The sequence below is a fragment of the Lepisosteus oculatus genome, chromosome 2 (genome assembly GCF_040954835.1).
Source record: "Lepisosteus oculatus isolate fLepOcu1 chromosome 2, fLepOcu1.hap2, whole genome shotgun sequence".
In the NCBI taxonomy this organism is placed as follows: Eukaryota; Metazoa; Chordata; class Actinopteri; order Semionotiformes; family Lepisosteidae; genus Lepisosteus; species Lepisosteus oculatus.
This window is the reverse complement of record NC_090697.1, coordinates 55,554,604-55,580,339: the sequence shown is the minus strand read 5'-3', so window position 1 is coordinate 55,580,339 and position 25,736 is coordinate 55,554,604. Positions and strand designations below refer to the sequence as shown.

The window sequence follows — 25,736 nt, the reverse complement described above, 5'->3', positions numbered from 1 at the left end:
GACTTGTATTATTTTTCTGTGCTCAGCACACAAGACTTATTTGGCCTTTCCTACTAGCAACATTTGAGGATATCAAAACTGGTTCCGGGCGGCATGGTGGTGCAGTGGTTAGTATTGCAGCCTCACAGTGCTGGGGCCGTGGATTAAATTTCTGCGTGATGTCTCTGTAGAGTTTGCCTGATCTTCCCGTGTTTCTGTGGGTTTCCTCCCACAGTCCAAAGACGTGCTGGTAGGTTAATTGGTTTCTCTAAAATTGGTCCTGGTGTGAATGTGTGCATGTTTGTGTCTGTGTCTGTGTGCGCCCTGCAGTGGACTGGCATGCCGTTCAAGTTGTACCCCATCATGTGCCCATTGCTTGCCGGAATAGGCTCCATCTCCCCCACAACCCTGAACTGGAGGAAGTGGTTAGAAAATGAATGGATGGAAATTTGGTTCTGTCTTGAGTTTGGTCGTGCTCATCACTATGTCAGTGGTGGGTGTTTCTGTGGGGATCAGTCAAGCCTGTTATATTCTGAAATGTGCTATACAGACAGACACTAGACTTACAGGTAATGCCAGCAGTTTAGTGTACTTTTCTATATATTAATATTCTTTTAAGCTTGCATGTGTGTTGCACACAGGGATACCATCCATCTTGCATTAAACACTCCCAAGTTTTTCTTTTAATGACAAATTCAGACAAAATGACCCTGCTTGGGGGTCTTATGTTCCAAACTGCTGTACACTCCACTATGGACACAGACTTCACTGAGTACCTGAGAAAAAGCTTCAGCTATTCCTGTAGATGTTTAGCTGTAAAGCCCACTTATATTTACAGAAAATCATAAAAGTCCCCAAATGAATATTAGAACCAGTAACATTTGTTTTGTTTTTAATGCCTCTGGATATGGATTACCTGGCATATCTGCAGGACAGGACTGCTGATTGTGTCCAGAAAGTGTGCATACAGTATGCTACTACTGCAGTGCTTAAGGTGAAAAACGGCTACATTGTGCCAGTGCTGTCTGTGGTTCTGTGATCAAAGGGTGCTTTTCTTAAAAGGGTGCTTTGCTTATTTGTGCCCCTTTTGTGTAATGATCTTGTCACATCTAACATAAAACACTGTGAATTCAAAAACATGATTACAGAATCCACTGTAACAGGAATCACCCTTTAGCAGTGTTCTTGTCCTTGAAGGAATTCTGTTGGCCTTGTTCTGCAGTCAAGGGGTTAATCAGGAGTGGTTATTTAAATTTTCAAACACAGTGTCAGATCTTTTTTTCAGCAGATGATGAGTCTGATTGCAGTTGTAGTTTAGTTTACTTAAGAATGATATTCATGGTATCAGTACTTTAAGGCAGGCAGATTTTGTGCTGTAGTAAAGATCCAATTGATGGAAGATGATGGCTTTTTGTTCTCCATTATGAGAGATTTGGTGAGAGGGCAGCACCAGCACTCAATCAACAGCCCTTGTTCAGCAGACCCCAGTGATTATGTGCTCTGTTAATTCCTTAATTGACTTCTTTCTTCTCACTGCTGAGCATCCAGAGCAATGTTGTATTAGAAGGTAGCAGTGGTGATACTTTTGTTCTGGAGGAAATTTCAACTTAATTTTAAATGTATAATGTAACAGATCATCAGGTGTAAATGTATGTGGGAGATGTGTTTTTTTGTCCTACTTTTTACAGCAACCTTCTTATTTATTACTTTTACTATTGGTTTTGTATATTATTCTCTTCCGTATTTATTGGGTCGTAGTCACTAGTGCTGCATAACAGCATGCAGACATTGGATGCCGTTGTAACTGTGCCAAGTTCCACTCACTCTGCAGAAATCTGACTTGACTGTGTTGAGGGCAACAGAGAAACTTGGATGTCAAAAGGAGAAAAGCCACAATGGCAGGAACTGGGGATTGCTAAATATATAGCAGTGGGGACGAAAAGTCTCAGTTGTTGAAAATTGTCAAACATAAAATAATCTGCGGTCTGGCTGGCATTACAAGCTTCTCCCAAGTTTCAGATGTAGCTTTTTTTTATAAGCTCTGCTTGCAGTAGCCAGTGCTTATTATTTTTGTTTCTTTTAATAAAATTCTGTAGTAAGAGAACATGAAATGAGGCTCTATGAAATATAAGGAGAACAGAGTACATTTTACTTTGAAGCCTTTTACTATCGTCTGAGCAGTTCAGAACTGCCTTTTTGCTTCATTGGCTCAGTCTAAGGTGTTCATATTCTCTCTCAAAATCAGCTTTCTTTAGCTTGTGTCATGCAGATATCTTCAGTTCTTTATAAAATGTAGTCATAAACAAGTTTAATGTCACACAATATAAAAATATTTTCCATTTGATTTAGATGGACTAAAAACTCACCTTGAAGAAGTGAAATAATTCACCATGACATCATGGGACTAGAGTTTCTCACAAGTGATAGAAACTTGGTTTTGCACAAGTAGTGTCATGGAGCTCATGTTATGGATTTGTATGTTTTAGTGAGGCCATATGTCCTTTATTAATGACAGAGCAATCTACTCCCTGTAAAGCATGGGGTGTCATAATGATCTGAGTGTAAGCTGTTATAGGTACAACAGGAATGAAATCTGTATCACTGCTGTATAAATGTACAGTAACACTAGCTGTGCGCTCATCGGGTACTAACAATCCTTCTCTCTCTCTTGTTTTTCATGTCCTGATGATGATGGCATCGGTTTATCTTTAGGTAAGTGACCTTTTCTGAGTTCTGTTAAAACCTTGTGTTGTTTATAGTAGTATTTTTTTGGTGTTAAAAAAAGAGACAGATAGCCAGAGTAGTGCAGCAAAAGTGTAGCAATCTGTATGATGCTTTTATCATGGATTGAAACACCCAAAACATTTTATTTTTGTACTAAAGCACAGAGATAATAGTCATTTCTGCTTTTTTAAATATAATTTTTTATGATGTTATAATTTTAGAATATTATCCTCTTTCATTGCAGGGACTTTGCAAGGTTCATAATGGGATTTTATGAATGAAATAAAAGTTGTAGGTCAAACTCTTTCGAACCAAGAAGAGTTACTGGGAGCATAAGTAGAAATAAGCTACTACGCTGAATGTTCTGTGCAGGAAGATTGAATGTTTTTAACACATATATGTGCTCAGGCAAAATTAAACGAAGCCCAATTTGCTTGCGTTCGTCACAGGTTTTCTCTTTGGTAATGCGGAGTTTTGCCTTCGGCAGTTTGTGTTGAGTGTATTGATCAATCAGATTGCTAGTGAAGATCAGCTTCTGCTTTGGGTTCAAGCTCAGGGCATGTAGAGGTCATGTGAGGTGATTATGTTGCAAATAATACTGCAGGTTCTAGTGATATGTCACAGCTCTAATACAATTTCATCACTGCAGTGGTGTCAAGGTGTTTGACATCAAAGTAGCGTGTATTTTTACAGTTAATCTACTCTATGTATACAGTATCTTCCAAATGTGTTGAAACAGCAAAATCAAAACCATTAGTTTTGCTTTACAGTAAATCCATTTCTATGGGTGGTCATTAGATTAATATGAATGTTACAATCAATATATGCATACATGTGTATGTGCCTGAATATATGTTTTACATACAGTATTGTGTAAAATTCTAAAGTTATTTTTATTTTAGTAATTATATTCTGTATTATGTAGTTTTTACAACTACATACAAATATATGTAATACTGTTAGATTATAAACATATTAAACATGTTGCTTTTTCTATCTTTATTATCCTAAGGTAAATACATTTATTATGTAGTGTTCTGAATTAGCAGTAAAGAAACTTGTTCCTATATAATTTCAGTTTTAAAACCCAGTAACAATTATTTTATTGAACAATTCAATTCAATACTTACACGTGCTAATACACAGTGGTTTAATAATACAATTCCTGAATATAAACCAATGAAAAGGGCTAAAAAAATACATTTTATGTGGGAGTTAATCTCAGTAAACGCCAAGTTGTTTTCTGTTTTTTCAGTTACAATCATGTATTTTCTATGGAGCATTTAAGAGATGAAATGATATCTTTGAAATTAAATGCAATTATTATTATTAGTGAGGTTAAGTCCAGTGAAGATTTGCTGTCTTTTAAAGGACTGCTTTTAAAAAGCTCTTAATACATCATTCTGACTAGCATGGTGCTGTCTTTTAACCAAGATCAAATTTCAAGAATGGACCGATGTTACTTTGATTAGCCGTCTCTAACTCCGCTATATTAGTATTCTGCTATATGTCTTTATTGTAAGGAGGCTTCTAACATTTTCCACTTGTGTGGAGAGGAATTAGTCTTTTTTAATTTACAGCTTATTTCAAATGCACGCCCTAATCTATTCATTAGCCTGTGAGCCTATTGATTTCTTTTTAATGTCCTCCAGCTGTATGAATGCTGCTCCGTGCTTTAAATCAGTGGCTCACAAAGGTGAAGGTTTGTAATGGCCAGCGAGGACTACCTGCCTGGGCATACACTGACATGTTAGCTGTTGATAATTGAAGAGCCTGATTAAGAATGAGCAGAGCACGCCAGCTTGCTCCCTGCTGTCCTTGGTGCTGGTCAAGCTGGCTCTGGACAAAGCTGGAAGGCCCTTAGCTACTCTCTCTCCCTGTTGGATTCCTGTTCTCTGCCTCAATCATTGCACCTGCTACAGCTCTTCACAAGACGGTTACCCAGCAGGACCATGTTGAAAAGACGTTCACTAAAACAGCAGCAACTCTGGGGAGAGAAACAAGTTCAGCAAGCCGTGGCAGTTAGAGCCACGTTTAAATTTGTAACCTGCTCTTTTATTATGTAAATGAGATCTTGAGATTGTAATCCAAAATTAAATGTCCCGAGGCATTGCCGATTTCATGTAAACCAATTGTGATGTGACTGGTGTGACAGTGACACCGAAATGAATGTACCTGCTTCTATGTAAAGTGTCCTCGGTTTAAAGTGTGGACAGAACTCATTTAGAAAGAGAGTAGATCCCTCTGCCACAGTGCCTCATGACTCCACACCAGGCACTGATTGAGATTTAGTGTTCGAGTGAGAGGAATCCCACTAGACTGATTAGCACTGTTCTAATGATGTCTTGATGTCTTGGATGTCACCTTATGTCAGAACTTCCCAAACGTTCAGCTCATAACACACTATTAACAATTCCAGACATTTCAGGCACAGCTGATGATGTCAAATAATCAGCACTTATATTACAAGAAATAACATTTATTTCAAGCTTTGGACAGGTGTTAACCTCCCCCCCCCACCTAGTTATCTAACTGCTAGATTACTGTACAAGCTTGCCCACTACCTAGCTCTCTTATTATTGTAACTGAATAATAGTATCCTGAACAAGATTTTATTTGACTGAAACAAATATTTTAATAATAGAGGTTTCTTCAAAGATGTAGGGTTCCCCATTATGCTGCTGGAGGAAGAGCTTTGTGGTTGAAAATTGAATAGCAATTTGTTATTTTCTTTGTGCCTCAAGCCATTGTGTTCTCTCTGCTATTAAGGCACTGTTTATGATTTTGCACTCAGTGAGGCAATGTCTTTTTTCACATTGAAAATTGACTGGTAAGCAACAAAGGGACACAGTATTTGTCTTGTGACCCTATGATTCAGCTGCGAGGAATCCCTGTGTCTTACTGTGTCCAAAACCCTGATGTGTAAGATTTTCCCAAAAATTGCATACTGTTTGTATAAATGGTTTCTTTTATTTTAAGTTAATTACTTCATTTTTTTAAATTGACCTAGATGCGAGATAAATACGTGAGATTTTCAGACCAAGGCATTACATTTGGTCCCAATATTTTGGTGTTAACACTTTTGTTTGGCCAGGTGGCACCAGTTCTCAGATGGCAGCCCACCTGGCCTGTAAACCATAAACCTGAATCCTAGACTACAGTTTAATGAGAAATATTTGCCTTCATTTAATGAGAATTTCTGTGATCATAACCATTTAGTCTTTTGCTTCAGTGCTGAAGGGAACTGCACAGAGATACTAATCAGCTGTATTTAAACACAGTCTCTTGATAAGAGATTGATAAGTGACAGTGGAGAAAAAGTAAGTTGGCTTAAAATGGCAGAAGAACATTTACAGTATTGCTCCTAGCAATCCTGGATATGACAAATAACATTTATGGATAGGGTACTAACAATTTTACCAAATTCAGAATTACTCAAGTTTGTTTTCAGTACAGAGGGAATTGTAAGTCATATTAGGTTATGTTAGGTAGTCTGTAGTTCTGTAAAGTGGCCTTAGAAAATAAGGTATTTCTGGTTTTCTGATTTTTCCAGTCCTGCTAATGGGATAAGGCCTTTACAGACTGCAACTTGTGCTGTATGTAAAAAACTTGCAATAATTTCAAATTGCAAATGAAGTATTTCAACTGTAGCTGTTGCTTGACTCTTTATTGATTTAGCTTCCTTTATTAAAAAATGAAACCTTGGTTCTTTGCTTTGAGATTTGACTTTTGCAAGCCAAGCTACATCAACAACTCTTTCAATAAAGTGAAGACCAATTACTTTCAATTTCTGCAGTGGAAAACAAAATCTAAATCATGCATGAATAAACAGTCAGAAGAACTGAATGAGTTTCCGCCCCAGTCCACACAGGTGAGCTGCGTGGTGTGTTTTCACCACAGTCTGCACTCCCCACAGGAGCAGTGAGAAGTGCATTGCCACCCCTGTCCTCACAGGTTAGGAAACATTCAGTTGACGTTCAATTAAGCTTAGGCTAAATTTCAAGAAAACCTTTCAAGCAAATGAGAAAATATTTAGCATTTCACATAAGAAAGAGGCATTCTACATCTGTAAACATAACAATGTTTAACTCAGTATGTGATGTCAGGTGAGTCCATACTGGGGTGTAGGGGGACCAATATACTGCAGGGCCCGAGTACAGTTGCACCAGCTGCACCACCTGCAGTTAAGCCAATGCTGATAAGGATTCTGTAGCTATGGTTGTTACCATAGCAAGGCAAGGCAACTGGACTCCAGATCTTCAGATGTGTGGCTACATAAATAGGCCCGTGTGCCTGCACTTGGGGCATGCAGTTTGGGAATCACTGCATTAGGTGGATCTCATATGCATGCTGAAAATTCCCTGCTTTGCCGTGCCTCTGAGTTTTGGAAATATCAGGTTCAGGGTTGTATCCTGTAATTGCTGGCAAATGCAGGTACAGTACACGATGCAGAGGAACAACACTTCTGCAGACACTTGAATGTCTTTCTTTTAGGTACATACTGTATAAACAGTGTTACAGAGTTAAACAGTTAGACATCAGCACTGCATTACAGAGTTAAATAGTTACACATTAGCGCTCCATTATAGAGTTAAACAGTTTTGGACACTATTTTCACAGTGAGTATAACTACAATATTGAATGCTTCTCTGAGCTACAGTGTATTCGTTGCCCCTTTTCAGACTACATAACTGCTACAAAGCCCGTTTACCTGTAGAATTAACTAATCTTGCTGCTGAAGATGTTTGATACTTGCAATACAAGAAAGGAAAGTTTAAGGCTGAATTATAGTTTGGGAAGTGAAGTAAATTAGAGCCCCTTTACCCCTTTACCCCTAGATACTTGGGGTCATAACAGGCATATTTTATGTGCTTTTTTGTGCTTTATATACCTTTGTCTTTTTTGTGAAAATATCTTGTCTGTCTTGCTTGATACTTGGCAGCAGCCCTGCAGGAGAAGTTGACATTTATGATCTTTTGTTGTTAGGTGCTACATTCATTATTGAATCACGTAATGTTTGCCATATAAGCACAACAATGTAAAGTAGTCAGTCAATGTCAGCTTCAGTAACTGGTCTTTGTACATGAAAATAATATTGATTTTTATTCCTTATCCCCTTAAAGTACTGTCAGATATTACCAAAACTTACCAGGGAGATGCTGTACAGTGGCTTCTTTTTGACACAGATCAAATAGAGATTTTTTGTGCAGGTTGATTCATCTCACATGAATAGCTTGAGCCTCTATCTGAACTTTATATTGAGAGCCTCTCTCTGAACTTTATATCTGAACTAATTGTTCTGTGAAGAAAACAAGGATTGTAATCACAGATACACATTAGGCTATGTGTACATGTATGTGAGGCCATGAAATAATGCTATGTTTTAAGACATGTGTCTTTCAAGAGGTGTTTGAATTGGTAAAGTGCTATCATCCAGACAAGGAGTGTTAACTGAATTATCTTTTGATAACTTTCTAATGAGAAGATCAGAAGCCTGTGAACTTAAGTATGAAGTACTGTTTCAGATGTCATTATTTTATCAACTTTGAATGCCTGCATGACACAAGAGAATTGGTCAGTTTTCATACTTGAGAGAGTGCTTTTTATAGTGAGGACTGTAACATCAGTATTACAGACAGGTAATTATTGTTATAAAATGAACTAAATCAGTAAAAGGACAACCTCTTTTACAGTGCCTTTCATCACAATTGGATTAAACTATAAATGACAGTCAAATTTCTTAACTTTAAGCTTGGTAAAGATAAATTTACCTTGAAGTTGTATTACATTTTTATAGTATAAAGAAAGGATACAGTAGTGATACTTCAGTCTTAAAGATAAATGGATGTTTTTCAATCAAGGCAGGTTTCTCAATGCAGTTTCTCTGACCAGACATTAAACAAACTAATAGCCAGTGTTGTAATTCCTGCAGAGGTTAATTCTCCTCTTTCAGAGGTTACATTATTATGGCTCATTCAAGGAATTCAAGAAATAATAAGATTTTATTTAAACCATTTGCCATCATCAGTTTATACTTTGTAATACAAACTGCAAGGAGAGAGAAGTTGAGGGAGACAGCCTGACCTTTGACTGATCAAACGCAGCATCGTTTTACGCTTGACTAATCCTTCATTATGTGTACAGTTAGTATTGTGTTGAGAAGCTGCTGCTGCCATTAGGAACTGAATGAAATCAGAACTTTGACCCATCTGCCAATCACAAATGCCAAATGGGCCTCTTGGTAGCCAGCAGCCTGTTTGTCAGGAGCTTTTTCTGCGTGCTCACTGGAAAGCTCCTATAGAAAAGACGGAAAAGATTGGAATCTTTGAAGTGGTCAAACTTGTATTTTAATCCAGGTTTAGGCTCTGATGATGACATGTTTAAACAATGTCCCCCTTCACCCTCTCCCCCTATCGCTGGGCTCCTCTTGTTTTGTTGGACACTTTATATAGGCAGAAGTAAAGGTTATTTTTGTGCTGAGAAGTAGAAAGAAGAAATCACATTTTGGATCTTGAGGTCCACAGCTGAAGATGGCTCAACAGTCAAAGTATTTGTTCTTCCTCAAGCTGACACAGCCCCTCCCGCCTCCCACACTGTATAGTATAAAGCCTCAACTATAAAAATAGCTCTGCTTTGTGGTTCTTTGCCAAGTATGAGTTTGGACCTCTTAGACGCATTTTCTATAGATCAGCTTACAGATTCCATAGCTAACCTGCGAGGTGATGTCACTTGTTACAATAGAACAGAGAAATGTGTCATAACAAAAAGAGTGTCCTGCTGGTTCTGCTAACGTTTAAGGGGAAAACTATCCCATTAAAGTTGACTCTTTAACCTTTTTCGTGTGCTATTGGGAATGTTATTGGTATGTACACAAGCTGCCAGCTGTTATTCTTGGCATGTTTGTACTATCAATATTATAAACTGCATTGTTAAAAAAAAATGAGTGCAGAAAATATGACTCGTGGTTTGTCGAAACAAACCTATTGCACAGGTTGTGGTATTTTCTTAAAGGACGTGGTTAATACATTTTATGTTGTTTTTTTTTTTGCTGTAGAGCTCTCTGTCTCTCAACATGTCTGGGACATGATTTAAATATACTAATGAAATAGACAGTGGACACACAAGCTTAAATATAAGTCACATTAAAACATTCCTGAAAAGGCACAACAACTGGTCTTCTTTAATCTTTCAGTTGACTTATTTTGGCTAGTATTTGCTGTGTACGTGAGACTCATTTCCTTCAGGATTACACGCAAGTATGTATTTGTGAGTATGTTGTGTTTTTAAGCCTTGTTGCGTTAGATATTTTCATAAAGGCAAATGGCCTTTACTGCCTTGACTGTCATCAGTGTACTTCTCTAGAGGGTGTAACTGCTTGAAGGTAGAAGGAACACTGCCAGAGCTGGTTGGATTACGTGCTGCTAAGCACCACAGATGTCCGCTGGAAAAAAAGTAAATAAACGTTCAACTGTAGTGTGTTTGATATTTCTGTGATGATAGACAAGTAGTTCATCCAACATGAGTATATGCTTTACACCTGGTGAACATCAGGGCGAAACAGTATATGTGTAGTTTGGCCACCTTTTGTGTTTTTTATTTGGCACACTAGGCAAGACAGATGTGTCCCACCCTCCCACAAGAAAACAGGAAAATAAAAAAATAACCTGTATATTTAAACATGTATTGTAAAAAAGCGCCCTTGTCTCACATAATAAGTGAAATGGAAATAATCGCTCAGTTACCCACTTTCTGCAGAGCCGGGGGGCAGTAGCATTTGACAACAAACAGTTGAATTGGGGATTATGTGATTTATTTTTTATCACTAGCCATTTGACAATCATAAGCTGTGCCCACAACCTTGGAAATGCTGACAGACCAGTTCAAACAATTGCAGTCAATGCTGTGGCTATGCAGAGAGGCTGTGTGGAGGGACCATTGTGTTGGAGTGGGGTTGGGAATCATTTTTTTGGGGGGGGATTGTCAGTGCTGTGGCTCAGCAAGCAAGGGGATTGGATCGCAGCTTCCTGTAACAACACGAGCTGGCCGCCTGCCACTGCTAACAGGCTGTGTGTGAGCTGAGTGGAGTGGGCTGGGGAGAGCTGCCCTGTTCAGTCCAGCTCTGCCAGGACTGTACGCGAAGAACAGAGAAGGAAGGAGGGTACTGGCCACAATGTTTTGCCTGAAAGGTAGGAGGCAAGTGAGGTGGTGGGTCTTCTTCTGTAAGGATTTGTCAACATTTTGGGGCTGCTTTCAGTTACAAGTGGGGAAGGTATGATCCGAATTGATTCTTTCCCGAAAAAAAAACTTCCTGACAGTTTTTATTATCATAGTGTCTTGATTTTTGTGTGTTTCCTTTGTTTGGCCGGGAGGAAGCTTCTCCATGGTCTGAAAGTTAGATAGAGTCTGGTAGTTAGATAGAGAAACTCACAAATTTGACACTACCAACCATCTAGGTTGCAGGGGTGTGTTTTCTTTGTTGTAGATGAAACAGAAGATAGTATTTTAAAGTTTCTTTTTACAGCACAAAGTGTTTCCATTAGATTGTTTTCCCAGAAACCTTCCACTTTTTTTGCGATTACTATGGAAACACATGCAATGCAGGCATAAATAGCAGTGCTGTAAGTTCCGATCTGGATTGTGTGCTTTATTGTTACTTTCTGATAGCTATTAAACTATCAGAAGACAAATGTCCGGACTGTAGCAGCTTATCAGAAGTAACAGCAGTGGTTTAGGATTATTTTAAGATTCTCAGGGTCATTTTTTTAATTACTTCACTGGCAGCAATTTTTCTTAACTTTCAATATTTAGGAAGTATACTGTTCCATTGCAGTAATATTATTGCAGTACAGTTAAAATGTCTCTGGCATCTTTTTTTAAAAGAGTGGGATATGATTAAATTACATTCTAATGTTTAAAATGCATGTTCCCTTTGTTTTGTTTGGAGTGTTTTTTGGTCTTGTGTTTTTGTGGGTTCATCTTGAGACTTAACAGGGTGTAAGATACAGGTGTCTCTGTAAGACATATATCTTTCTATCATGAGATGAACAAGAGATTCAGATTCTAAAACGCTTCAGACAGGGGACAAAGTAGTTTCATGTGCCATAGTTAGCTAGAAAAGCTACATTGGGAATCTGGCCTATACCATTTATGATAGGATTACCCCGAAAACTCTGCTTGAAACCATTGAAAGGGCTAGTTTTTGATTTGGAATAGTTTCATTTTAAATTAGGAGTCTAATTTCCATTGCAAACTGTATGCCCATTAACATTTTAACTCACTGGGCACCCCTCTGAAGAGGAGGAACTGAAAACTTGGCAGCTGTTGTGAGGTTTAACTGGCTACTTTACTTGTCCAGCACTGTCAAACTGATTGTGTTGTGCTGTTAAAATGCAGAGTACAATGAAAATAGAGTTTTCCAGCAGTAAAGAGTGTAATATGTCCTTTATTACTCTAAAAGCAATTTTATTGATATGCATCAGTGTTAAGAATAACTTGTTCTTAAACACCAATTAATTTCCCCTTTACACTGATCAGTGTTGAGCAGTCACTTGCAGTCAGTGCAAAAAAAGACACAAATGTAGTCTATAAAGACATCATCAAGTATCATTGCTTTTTCTCAGAGTGCAGTCATTGGCAGTGTTAAAAATACCCAAATTTGCAGGTGCAATATACACAACTGGGAGCTTCTGGACAAGCAATCTCCAGAGTACAGGACACATCCTGTTTTCCAAGCAGATGATATTACCAAACCATTTAGGAGCCCTGGACAATCATGCCTTTGAAAAATGCCATATGTTTTGAGCTGACATGCAGTTTTTCTTGTACGACCATCCCACACACGTTTAATCAGTGCTCTGGGTATTCAAACTGAGTTCTAAAAATGTCCATATTCAATTTATTAAACTGTGGGGGGAAAACTATTACAACCAATGATTTCTCTGTAAATGATCCAAGTTGTGTATAGCTAAATTGTCACGACTCAAACAATGCAAGGTGCAGAGTGCTATTTGCTATTACATTTTCTAAATAAAAAAAATTAAACTGTTTAGAAAGCAGACTTCCTAGTCTGCATTTAGGGGTTTTAAAGTACAGAGGAAACCACATATTTTTCTGTGTGAAGCACTGACACAGATATCATGGAATTTCGCTTTGAGTTTTCCTTCTTACATCATGTATAGCAGAAAGCAGTGTCCATATGCATGTAAGCTTAAAAAATGAGCTGGAACTATGCCAAACAATTCTTTCTGTGTAGTAACGAGAAGCACAAAACCATGGCAGAACCATTTTTGTTAGCATTTTCCATTGTAAAAAAGTGAACTTAATGATGTAGTAGAATTGTTGTTCTGATTAAATGCTAATGATCTTAGAAATTACTGGTTTTGTTGTGTTGATCTGGTAATTTTCCTGCACAATTATGCTGTGCAGTCACTCTTGTATTACAGCTTAGAAGCACTTAACATGTTTTAATCCATGAGAGCCTTCAATGAGGGCAGTGCCATTTCTATCTGCTACAGCACTCAAGTATCATTATAGTGATATACAGGGGTGGGCCTGGTAACTGTCTTTCTGTCCAGGGTTTGAATAATGAACATGGGACCCAGACCTATTTCTGTTCACCTTCTTACTGACAATTTATGGCCAGATCTTAACTCAGTCTATTGTAGGAAAGCCACTCCTCACAACTTGTGCTCCTCAGCAAAGCCTTTTGCTGAAGTGCATCATATGTTACATTCTGTAAAGTGTTCGAAGTGATCATTTTTGGTATACTTTGCATTTCTAGAATACCTCTGGCAATCTCTCAGGGCTGTTAAAGTCCTTTACAAAAAATGACCTTCACAGTATGCAGCAGAAGCTATCATCCCTTAGTTGTGACAACATTAGGTATGGAAACCAAAAATTTCCTCCTTATGATATTGATGAAGAACAGTTACGCGTTTGAATTGTGTGTGAGCTTATGGTAGTTTAGACGGTATAGAATCATTAACAATTATCCTTAATTTACAAACATTGTTTGTAAGCCACCATCTTTTTTAAAATTTTTGAAGCCTGCACACTGGACCCAACTTTAATTTGAAAGTAACTTTGGCTTCTTAAAATTCAGTGAGACTATTATTTGTCGTGACATGTTCCATGTTCTGTAGCCATGAGCATGACTCACAATGGTCCATTTGCAGGCCTTAGTTTTGGCTCTCAGTTGTGGTTCACAGAAAAGTTTGCCATTCCAGTAGGTTCCGTGGTAGTGGTACTAATATCTGCATGTACTTCGTTATTTCCAAATGTAGTGAACATCTAATTGAAATGACTCTGCTCATTGTTTTTTTTTCTAAAACATATTTACTTATATGTCACTGAAGAACACACGCATCAAAACAAGTTCAAGATTTTCCCTGTTGTTCATTAAGCGGAGTTAACAGCACTATCCTCTGAACTTCAGCCACAGCCAGCCAGACCCTTGTCTCTAGTCTGATATTAGTCAGTGCTGGAGGAAGGAAGGTGGGAGTCACGGTGGACTCTTCTCCTCAAATTCTACCCTATTTGTATCTATCGAGATTCTGTGCATGTTACTAAGGGGGTGTGCTTTCATATCCCACCAGTCTGTTTGCCATTTGTCTTGCGTGTGTGCTTCTCCCTGAGTACATTCTTCAGATTCTGTTCTTGGCAGGATTCAGAATGGATCAAATGGGAGGCATATGAATCAGATTTGCTGGGAGAGAAGAGGCTCTGCACAGCATGTGTTGAAGCCAATGAAGCCCTACCACAATGCACTCCAGGCTCGAAGGAGTGTTTTTTTTAGTATAGGGCTCTGTTTTAACACTTTATTGACCTTACCCATGCACACCCACCCCCATCACACTGTCTGCTTTTCATAGACCGCATTGAGTCATAAAGCTTCACATAATTATGTTGGGGGAGGAGAGCCATGGCAAAGGACCTGGGCTTTTGAGATCTGCTTTTAAAGGGCTTTCAGCCATCAGAAAGAGGATAACGAACTACACAATACCATTTGGAGATTTCTCCGGCTCAGCTCTCCAGGAATTTAGTATTTTGTATTGCCAGAACATGCTGTTCCATCCTGCCGCTACGTTGTTGAGGGAGAGATTTGGTTTGTAACTATCCACAGAAAAAGACGATCTGTTCCTTTGAAGGCACCAGTTGCTAATCTGGATTTAGCTTGTGCGTTGTACTGTAGAGAATGAGTAATTCTTTGGACAAGGTTTATTGAGTTATTCCCATTTTGCAGGCATGAAAGCAAAGCTTGTTGATATAAACCTAGGCTCTTGGCAAGTGTCTTGTCTTTCTGGGTTGTAGAGAGATCATTTCCTGATAAATATGCTCTGTTCTTCAAATCTGCTAAGATCTGGTGTAGCTTGTTTGGGATGTCTGCATGTGCTTCCTGTCTGTGTCTTAATGATAGTCCACTGCGCAAAAGAAGGTGTTCTGCAGTAGACTAGTTGCTCCACCAGTGGTTAGGGAAAATCGCTTGCCTCAAGGAAGCTTTTGGTTCACTGTGTGTTAACCTGGACTTGCACATTTCTTGGATAACATTTGAAACTGAGGTCTCTTTGTTAGCATCTATAACAGCAGCTGGTGATCCATCTTGCAGCCCTAGACTCCTCAGGTCACATTGGATTTAACATATGCTGAATGGCTATAGTAACTCATGATCTCTTCTAAATGCCGAATGAAAATGGTCAAAATCAATAAAAATCAGATTCCCTGCTTAGGTGGCTTTATTTTGACACTGCATTGTTTCTGTTTCTGTATTTACAGTGTCTTGCCCATAATATAACATTTTTATTAATTACAAACAGTGTATTTGTTTTCAAATTAACCTTTTCAGAGCTGTAATGATAAAACTTAACACCATAGATTCAAAGAAGATCTACAAAGTGAAATCTACAGATTTCGTAAGTATTTAGCCCCCTAAATCAGGACTTGGTAGAAGCATGTTTGACAGCAATTGCTGCTGTCAGTATTTTTGAAGAGGTCTCCACTAGCCTTGCATAGTAGGTTGGTATAAGTCTGTCCATTCTGACTGGAAAGTTCTGACAAGTTTATTGGGGAAATTGGTGGATTGCAGTCATCAAAACTTAAATACCATAAATGTTCTATTGGATTAAAATCAAGATTTTGACTGGATATTTGACTGGACTGACACTGGAAGACATTCACTTTTATCTGACCACACCTTTTATTCAGGTAATTGCCCTGTTGCCCTGGTACAGTCATGTTACTATTTAACCCAGGTTCAGTTTCTGGTGTGACTCAGGTTTTCATCTAGGAGTCATCCGTAATGTACTGAATAGTATGTCAGTCCTGAGAATCTTTCCAGTGCTCGCTGATGAGAAACATCCTCTTAACAAGATTGTTAGTTGATAGTTTGATAGCGTTGAATAGATGATGAGATAACCTCTGCTGCACTGTGCTGAAAAGTTGAATTTTTTGTCTTGTCTGATCATAATACTTTCTGTCACATTTCTACATATCTCATTTATATCATACATTAAGATGATTCTTTTTCAGTGGACTGCTTTCTTGCCATTAACACATAAAGGCAAGTTCAGAGAGGAGTTTATTGTACACTGGGATTTGTATTTGCGATGTTCACAATGTTCTCTCGGGACACACACAGTGCAGTAGAAAACAGTAAATGATAAATAATGATAGTACAACAACATTCAATGGGTAATACAGCCATGTAAAAATTGTGCATTGTGCTGTTACTGTAGCTGTTAATGATGTGCACTTCTGTAGGGTGGAAGCTATAGTGTTCAGTGCTTTAATGATGTGGTACCGCTTGCCAGAGTACAAGGGGAGGGCAGTTTGTGGCCAGGATGGTTGGGATCCTGAATAATGGACTGGGCTTTATGGTGATAGTGAATGGTATGAATCACCGTTGAAACAGAGATATTGTCCTACACGTAATGATGAAAGCACATAATTGTTTTAAATTACACCATGCATGGACTAAGACGATTTTATTAGTAGTAGTAGGTGATACATTACAAGACATGTATCACCTTATTAAGGTGTATCAGGCTTATTAAGATGTAAGAAAACATCAGGTTTCCTGTGTCTCGAGATAACAATAGGATATTCAGGGAGAGTTTGACCTAAATGTTGATGAAAGTCAGCCTTTTTTCCTTTAAGTACAGTGAAAACGTAACTTGTGTGAATGTATACATTGATTAAAAATCAATTAGGGAAGACTAATTACATGTTTTGGTCTGAAACCTACAATATAAACTGAGATCTGCTTATCATTATAAAATATTTAGTAGACAGGTGATGCACTATGTGCAAATTCAGCATTCAGTTTTAGGTGACAGAATTTCAGAGCTCTGAAGATTTTTAACTAAATTAATAGGATTTGAGTGGATTACAGTCTTGGCCTCACAGAGGGCTTCCAGAATGGGATTGGGAAACACTGTGTGTGGGAGATTGAAGCTTAAAAGGTTCCACATGTCTTTCTGTAGAGTCTAACCCTAGGGGTGCAAATTTTGGCTTTTGTCTGCTTAATTGGACTGAGTGTTTGATTAACTGAATAAAATTTTAGTTCCTGTCCAGGTCTGTCAAAGGTTGAAAACTATTGAGCTTTGAATGAGTTGTAACTTTTAAGTCATTCGCTTGAAAAAACACTTTGTCTAAATCAAACAATAATTAGATCAAGGAAATTAACTTAGAGCCCAATATGTTTGCCTGAAAAATGAGAGAACCCGTTTCTCTTTCAGCAGCTACATTTTGTAACCAAGCCAGTCTAGTCAGGGGCAGGTGCTAATCTCTGCAGCCCTAAAGGATGGCGCTCAATACAAATGGCTTCCCACAAGGCTTGGTTGGGATCCTTCTTATGAGGGGAGCCTTACTGATGAGCGAATCAACCCCAGATGGTACTGCTTCTATCAGCCATTACAAATCTAAATGCCAAGTCTGTAATTCTGTTGTATTATGTGCCAGTTTTAGCAGTTTTCCGCATTCAGTAGTAGTGATATCATCAGTATTATTTATTACTCATTTATCCAGAATGATCTACAGAGATTTGAAGTGACCTGTCTCTTAATATCTGCTGTTATGGAGTGATCATAAAAGACCCTAATTTCATCCAAAAAAGATAATGATGTAAAAGCCTATGCTATGCAAGATGTCGATATTGTATGTATACCAAATTCATTACTATTGCATCTTTGAGGAGGCCTTGTAGTATTTTGACATTTACTGGGCTTTCCACCAGAGCCAAATGCAGTTTTAGCACTGGTCACAGTTAAACATGTTTTTTTTATAAATCCAAACATCAAATTTCAACTTATCAACAGCTTTTCCTTTGGGCTTTTAAATTCAGCTGCTTATGGTAAACTTTGCCATTTAACTGGATAAACTGACTTCCTTCACGCCATTTTAGTTTTGCTAACTTAACCCCTGCTGGATGAACCTATATCAGAGGGAAGAGTATTTTTTGGTCAGTTGTTCAGATATAGCATATCTTTACAGGTGTCATTTTGAAGTTACCACTATAATATTTCATGTTATATTCATTTAAATTTTTTCAATCTAAAGAACTAATATGTACCATACCCAGGGTCTTTTGGGGTCAATTCTCCATCTGTTATTATTCTAGGCACTGAAAAAGAAAGGTTTAAAGAAGCCAAAGATAACATTTATACCTGTAGAGCTTTAGAACATAAAGCTTTACAAAACTGGAATATTTCAAAAAGCAAAATTGATTTGAAATAAAATGTATCCTTAAAAATAATTTCAAGGAGCCAAGTTACAAATTAAAGACTTTTCAAATAATCATTTCCTGTAGCTGACTTACAGATATATTCAGCTCCCATTATAGAGTACAATGTCTGTGAGAAAAGGAAGTTTCACTTTAGGTGAAATTGACATAATTGTTCTTATTTGTTATGTGAGTTGTCGTGATTAAAAGAGAGAATCTTGGACCACATCTCCAGAGCAGAATACTGTATGTCTATGGTCATTTTTTTTTAAACTAGCTTAGCCTTCCTAGGATAGTGTGCTTGTTTGTTTAATTTCGAGTTTGGAATTTTCTTGTTTGGGCGATGTTTAGGAGTTGTGTGGTGTGTTAATATGTCACCCAGCTGTGCTTGTTTCTTGCAGAGAACTTAATCACGCAGCTTTCTGTACAGTCATTTTTACAAGACATTTGATCTGTTTATTTTACCAAAGCTGTCCCAGAAGATTTCAGCTTGGTTACGTCTAAAGAACATTTTGATTTGCTTGTATACTGGCCCTCAAGCTAGTGAAGGCTTACAGTATGTTCCAAGGGGTTGTAAGTACTGTGTCCAATTAAACCCTTTGATACAATGGAAAATGTCACCCACTGACTTATTCAAATTGCTCCATTGTGGGTTTTGTCATCAGCTGCCTTTCACCAGGAATCTCCAAACAGTGTTTCGTAGCTGACCAAATGCCACCAGGGGGGCATGAATAAATACTAAGTCATGTTTTTTTGGCTTGACTTGCAAAAGTGATCCCTGTGGCTTGGCAGACACCTGTGCTTGCAGAGTGTGTTCTGTATACACTGCACTGTGGAAAAGCGTTGACGATGACTGTGCATTCTGTAGGGTGTACGTTGCTTGTGTATCTACTGCAGTAGTACTGTGGATGCAGTGGTAAGTAGAATTAATTTGTAAGTTCAGATTTGGTCAATTGAAAAAGGTAAAGTCAACCAATCTAGACAAACAATTACCACATTATTCAACCCACCTGGGGATTGGGGTGCCATTGAAAGTGATTTTGTCATACGTGAGTCTCAGGAAACAGACACACATATTGTACAGACCAAGTGCTTTTTATTTACAATGCAAGATGGAAAAACAACCACAAACTAAACAAAAGGCTAACTAACTGTTTCACCCAAACTTCTTCGATAAAGTCCTTCACTGTACAGACTTTCCGAGACGCTTTAGAAAACTCACATGCCTAAAGTCAAAGGTACTATGCTATAGGTATTATTAGGTGTGATACTGAAAAATGTATGATACACAAAGCAGAGTTCCTGTACTGTATGCCTCATCTTACATGTTATGGTAAAAATAAAGATGATAAGCATTTTTGCATGTTTGTGTATACATTATACAGTTATGCATTATATACATTTAAGATGTCCAAATAGACTTACACTGGAGGAATATCCTGTGAGAGAGGTTTTAATAACTGTGGTGAGAAGGCCTCTGGAGGAATATGCCTCATAAGCATTTTTTAAATACATGTATGTAAAATATAGCCTGCCAGGCATACTCCGAGTTCCACATACATGCCAGTGGTATTACTGTTACAGCCATTTGGAGTTAGGGGCTAATGGCTAGGGGTACACACAGTTCAGATTTACAGTGATTTGTGATGTGTTGTTTTGAATGCTGCTCATTTCACATAATTGCTATTTTAGAAGAGAACTTCTATAAATGTAACAAAAGATGAATGGACTTGGGTTTCCATTGCTTTTGTTCATATGACGATTAACTTAAGATACATTCAATTTTATAAAATGTAATATTTTACTTGACAGCCAGGCTGGCGTAAATACTTGTCTGAAGAGTGCATGGAGATCATATTGTGTGCTGTATTTCTTTGCAATTGGAAATAATCCAACATAATAGAAACTAAACATATAGCAAATTCCTGTGGCGGTGTTTTAGTATTGGATAGCTGTATACACACTCAAACAACAGTCACCAAAATAGGGTTTTTAGGGACCTTCAGTGAGTGGACATTAACTAATGCAAGCTAAAACTGTTTGGTTTCAGAATTCTTTAAAATCCCTCTTTGTTTGCAAAGAGAAATGTGTGCTATTCAGTGACAGCCCTTTACAGCTAGATAGTGTTTTTCATTAATTGATCACTGTAGTTAAGCGAAATGTTCTTGTAAAAGGGTTCTCTAAATGTTCTATTTGTTCTTATAAATGAAGATTTACAATTTAGTTTCCTAACAAGTTGTTTAGGTTATTGATAATGCGCCATTTTGAGATATTTTCTAAAAACTAATTTCCCTGTTTTTTAACCAGTTCTGTTAAATAGCTTGGTAGAAATTATTGCTGTGAAAAGGAGATAAAAGTGAGATTGTGTAAGAGATTTGTGTAATTTGGCACAATGTGTCTTCTTCATTTTGAGAGTAAAATGAGAGTACTAAGTAAATCCTTTAACTACAGCATTTACCATTGTTATTTTCTGAATACAGCTGGAGGTCCAAATTAAATTAAAACGTGAACGGAAATTAAGGTCTGACAGGCACCTATCAAAGCACATATGACTCTATTCATAAGTCCTGAAAAATAAATGTGATCATAAGGAAAAGCAGATGTTTATAATGAACTGGGAATTTTGGGTTGCCTCCCTTGGGTATATCTATCTCTGTATATATAATCAGGTAGAAGTCCTCTGAAAGCATTCTTTCATTAGAATGCTAAATTTTGTACATTAATCTGGGTGTTGATGGATTGTATAACATTAAGACTTTTCACACTTTAAACCAGAACATTGGTGGATAGATTCCAGAATCATGCTAGATTGCTGCCTGACCAAATAGAAAATCTGTACGGCTGTCTCCAGTTTCATTAACAGCTGTCACTACAAACATCACAGGCCTTTTACTGGCCTAGGTGTGGCATCATTATGCTTGCAATGCGCCTCCACCCTGCTTAAGTTTGTAGTTTGTTTCTAGGATTATCTCTCTGTTTTTCCTGTGTAAAAAGCTTCAGGACTTTTTCATTTTTACAGTTTTGTTCTCATATTTTGTTTCTCTCCCTGGAGCTCTTCTGTGATTGCTACTATTTTTGTTTTTGATTATGAAAATGGAATTCTAAAGGTTTTTCTCTATATTAGGGTTTCTGAAAAGCTGTCTTCATTTAACAAATTCACCGTGCCAAAACAGAAGCAACAATTATTAAAATAAATAGCATATGATAGTTGGTCTGGGTTAATTATCTTTCATATTAATCCTTTCCTACCCCTGAATGTGTTCAATGTGGCTTTGGTTCTAAACCACATGAGACTGAAAGTTGCTCAGTCAGCCTACTGCTGGATGCAAATAACCTGGTTTCCACTTTTAACTTACCAGTTTAGCAGGTAAGTTTCTGCTGCAATTTCTGCTGTGACCAACCTCTGTTTGCATGTATTAGAGGAAACAGTGCGGTCCACTGCGTTTTGAATTTGTATGCTGCAGTTATTGAAGTTAAACATTTATGTTACTGAGAATACACATTGACAAGACACAAAGGAATACCAGTTCTGTAGTGTATGTTATTTGTCCTCAGTGAAGGCGACATAAGACATTAAACAAAGAGATTATCTCACTTTCTAGTTATGATGGTCTAAAATTTTAAACCAGTTGCTTGAAATAGTAATTTTGTTTGCTTTGTTTCATTGTCCATCCAAATCAATTTTAAAGAAATTAAACCTTCACTGGATAATTACAAATATTTTATCACATGATTTATAGATGTTATATAAACTGTCTTTTCTTCTTTCTTTCCTAATGCTCAAATCAGATAATATTAAAGTGAACAAACAGCTATCTGTTAATGATGTCTGAATACCACAGAGAATGCAGAATTTGGGTCATGAAGTTTTACTCTGTTGAAAGTCATAATGTGAACCAGTTAAGAGTCATTCTGTTGCAGTTAAGAACAACTATTTCCGCTCCAGGACAAAAAAGTGGATCATAGTGCTGCTCTCCTATTTTGTAGCTATTTTTGTCTTATACCTGTCTCATTAATACAGAAAAGGAAGCATCAATTAGCTAACAGCTCACCATCTTTCTGTAGAAATAAATTTCTGTAAGCAAGTAGCAACCCCTATTGGTGACTTCCTACTGATGTGCATGCCAGTTCCCTAAGACAATACGTTTAATTTGAAATAGCTAAACAAATGCCAGTTCCAATATATGTTCCTTCTCATTTTAATGTGGAGTGATTCCGAGAGAAATATTGCAGTGCCTTGTTGTGAGTGCAAAAATATAAAAAACCGGTCATAGTCATTGTTAAAAAAGACCGCAATAGCAGTGTAGAAATTTGTCTGTTTTGTTGGGTTTACAGTAAAGTCTGTGAACTCAAGAATACTGTAAAGCCAAATAATTAAAGGTGCTTTTTTTACCCTTATACAGTATGTTTAATACCATGCTTTTTAATAAGTTCAGGATTTAATAAGTTCAGGAAAGTGAAGTTTTTAGATAGTGAATCACAGGCCTGTGAGAGCTGGTGGCTTCTCCGTCTTCGGTGTTGTCTTCAACCCCTGAATTTCCGTGGTAACCATTGTAGAATTTGCCTGTCCTTTGGGCAAGCAATGGGCTATTCCAGAGAACATACTTCTTATTAAAAAGCCTCAGCTTAGCAGGGGCTCTGCCAGTATTGTTCGCCCTGTTGGGAAGGGCACCTAATGCCATGGCGAATAAGCCCTTTTCTGTGTCCTTGTGGTTTACTACAAATGAGTCATAGTGGCTACATTTTCAGTGGATTGTGTGAGGGATGAACCAAATAAACTTTAAATTTATTTAACTAAGCAAATAAATGTTGACTGCAAGGGAGATTGTAAAGGCACTAGGCTGCATGATGTGTTTTTATTTTTTTTGCCTTTGTATTCTCACAGAAATTCTATTTTAACATATGGTGCTTGAGTTATTGTATAATGCAATAGCAGCACATTACGTTTATATAGGGAATCCAGCCTTTTAAAAATGTCAGGCCTGATATTGGTATCAGTATCTCATGTCATAAGAGTCTTACCCTGGTGTGCTCTGACACTTTCAAAATCCAGCACTCTGCTGCAGCCAGATAAAGCCACAGTTTGCGTGACTGTAAACTCTAAACACGTTCTGTGAGTTTTGTACATCTCTTACAAAATCCTTCTGATACCGAACGATTAATACGGATGATCTCGTTGCATGACTGTCTTTCAGCAAAACCTGTCTTGTGCTGTTGCTCTGTCAACGATACAAGCTTTTATTTAACTGCGTGCAGGTCAAAGCAGGTGGACAACATGTCAGAAAAGTGCCTAAAGATGTCAAGAGGCATAGAAAAGGCAGTAAAAAAAATGAAAGAATGGCTTCATCTAATTTCATTTACTGAAACTTTGCCAAGGGCTAGAGATGAGCAGATTGTAATGTAACAGCTGCATTAATCTCTCTGCCCATTCAGGCATCAGGCCGCACTGCTCAGATTGAGAGCGAGTCTTTTCTGCTCTGCCTCTCTGTGGCCAGTGGTGTTATTCACATGCTTAATAATACCGTGCCTTATTAACAGAACCTTTTCAAAACTGAGCTTGCAACTGCAGTATCACCGCACTTGTTGAAAATGTCTTTAATATTTTTTTAGGAAGATCATTGTTCCTCCCTTAAGAAGGAACATCTTTGTTTAAATACAAAATATGAGCCTTTGGGACAATTCTGTGATGTTACACACATAAAAGAACAATAACTTAGTATTTTTTTTGTTGATCTATTCAAATGAAGATTTTGCTTTCTTATAGTCATAAGAATTTCACACTGGATAAAGAAAGCTAATAATTGCCCTTTGCAGCTACTTAGATTAAGGCTAACTACTTATTTGGAGCCTCAATGATGCCTGTCAGTAGCTGTATAATGAAGCTGGTTTTTAAGTAGTATTTGGCGCTTGTATAATGTTGGAAATTATAATGTTAGCAAGAGGCTTTTATAGACCCTAGTAATCTGTTGTGGCTTTGGGTTTTGGCATTATCAGTAGAGCCGTTCTTTTTTGAGCTACCTCGGCTTTTTATGTTACATCTGATTGCAAGAGCATTTGAAAACTGAAAGGCGTCCCAATAACTATTCCTATAGCCTGTGGTTAAATGTAGTGATAAAACAAGTCTCCGGGGGGCATATTCTCTTACCTACTTCGAAACATTGCATGGTTCCTCACATAGGTCAAAGAGCAAAAGCTGTCACCAACATTGAACATTCCTCTTCTCTAGTCAAAAGTGTAACATATAATTAAGTTTAATTGGGTTTTAGCCCAACCAAGTGGCTGGATTGTTTAATAAGAGATGACATCTGGCAGTTCCTCTGATTCTGGGAATGCTCAAATGCAAGTTTTTGTTTTCAAATTCCTTTCTATTTTATTCTACCAAATGTCAGGTATTCACAATATTCACCAGAACTGCCATTGAGGAAAGTCTATTAACCTATCTTGCCTGCAAGTCTTTCACTCCATCAACCCTAATTAAAGGTGTTTCCAAGCTGCTGTAACAACAAACGGATTTCAGCTTGAAACATTTCCTGCCTGATTCTTAATTAGCTTGAGGTGATGTGGTGCTGAATGTCATTATTACACCTGGCCTGCAGTTCCAGCAGCACTAAAGCACTGTTTTGCTTTGTCCAACTCCAGAAGAAGTAGATTGTACTAGATGTTACAAATGTTTTGGATTTACAGTATCTGAAACATACTTTTATGTAACTGTTACAGATATTGTATTGAAAATAACAAACACTGAAAGTGCAAATACTGTATAATTGTGTCTATTGTCAGACCACTTAAATGTGAACTATGATGAGAGTACTGAAAACCTGAGGGGAATTCAGGCTTAGGCTAGACAGATTCATCCTAAAGGTCCTGACGGTCCCCCCTTTCCTGTTGTGTGCTCAAAACATCCTGAATGTTAAAAGCTGCTACTGTGGATTTGACATGAAAACCTCCTTAATCCTGCAGAGGCTTATTAAAAGCTTTTCATTATGGAATGGTACCTGTTTTGTTCCATCTGTTCCTGTGCAGCTATGCAGCATTAGCATTCTGTATGCCTGGAGATGGCGCCCTTGCATGGTTTTCCCTATTCTTAATCACTAGAGCAGAGAAATTAAACTCTATTCCTTCCAGCTTAATTTCTCAATGATCTTAACTGCTCTAATGTTGTCTCATTAATGTAATTGAAGGATGAGTACTGAATGTAAATGAAATAATGTCACCTCATTATTGGCTTTACAGAATGAGTATTTCACTTTTTTTTTCCCCAATGCCTTCTGACACTAGTGCTATGATAGAGCCGCTGTCTTGTAGCTAACAACTTGTA

At 37.7% G+C, this 25,736-nt stretch overlaps 1 protein-coding gene across 8 annotated transcripts in view; it reads left to right on the top strand.

The window, feature by feature from the left end:
- Positions 1–25,736, top strand: part of nhsl1b (NHS-like 1b) — a 184,359-nt gene that overhangs the window by 98,375 nt on the left and 60,248 nt on the right. The window contains exon 1 of one of the 8 annotated variants that reach the window (XM_069179415.1): positions 10,801–10,889. The exons of the other annotated variants lie outside the window; for them this stretch is intronic. Coding sequence (XP_069035516.1) covers positions 10,874–10,889 — 16 coding nt within the window. The 5' untranslated portion in view covers positions 10,801–10,873. Of the gene's footprint in view, positions 1–10,800; positions 10,890–25,736 lie in introns of those variants that run through there. 8 annotated transcript variants of the gene reach the window in all.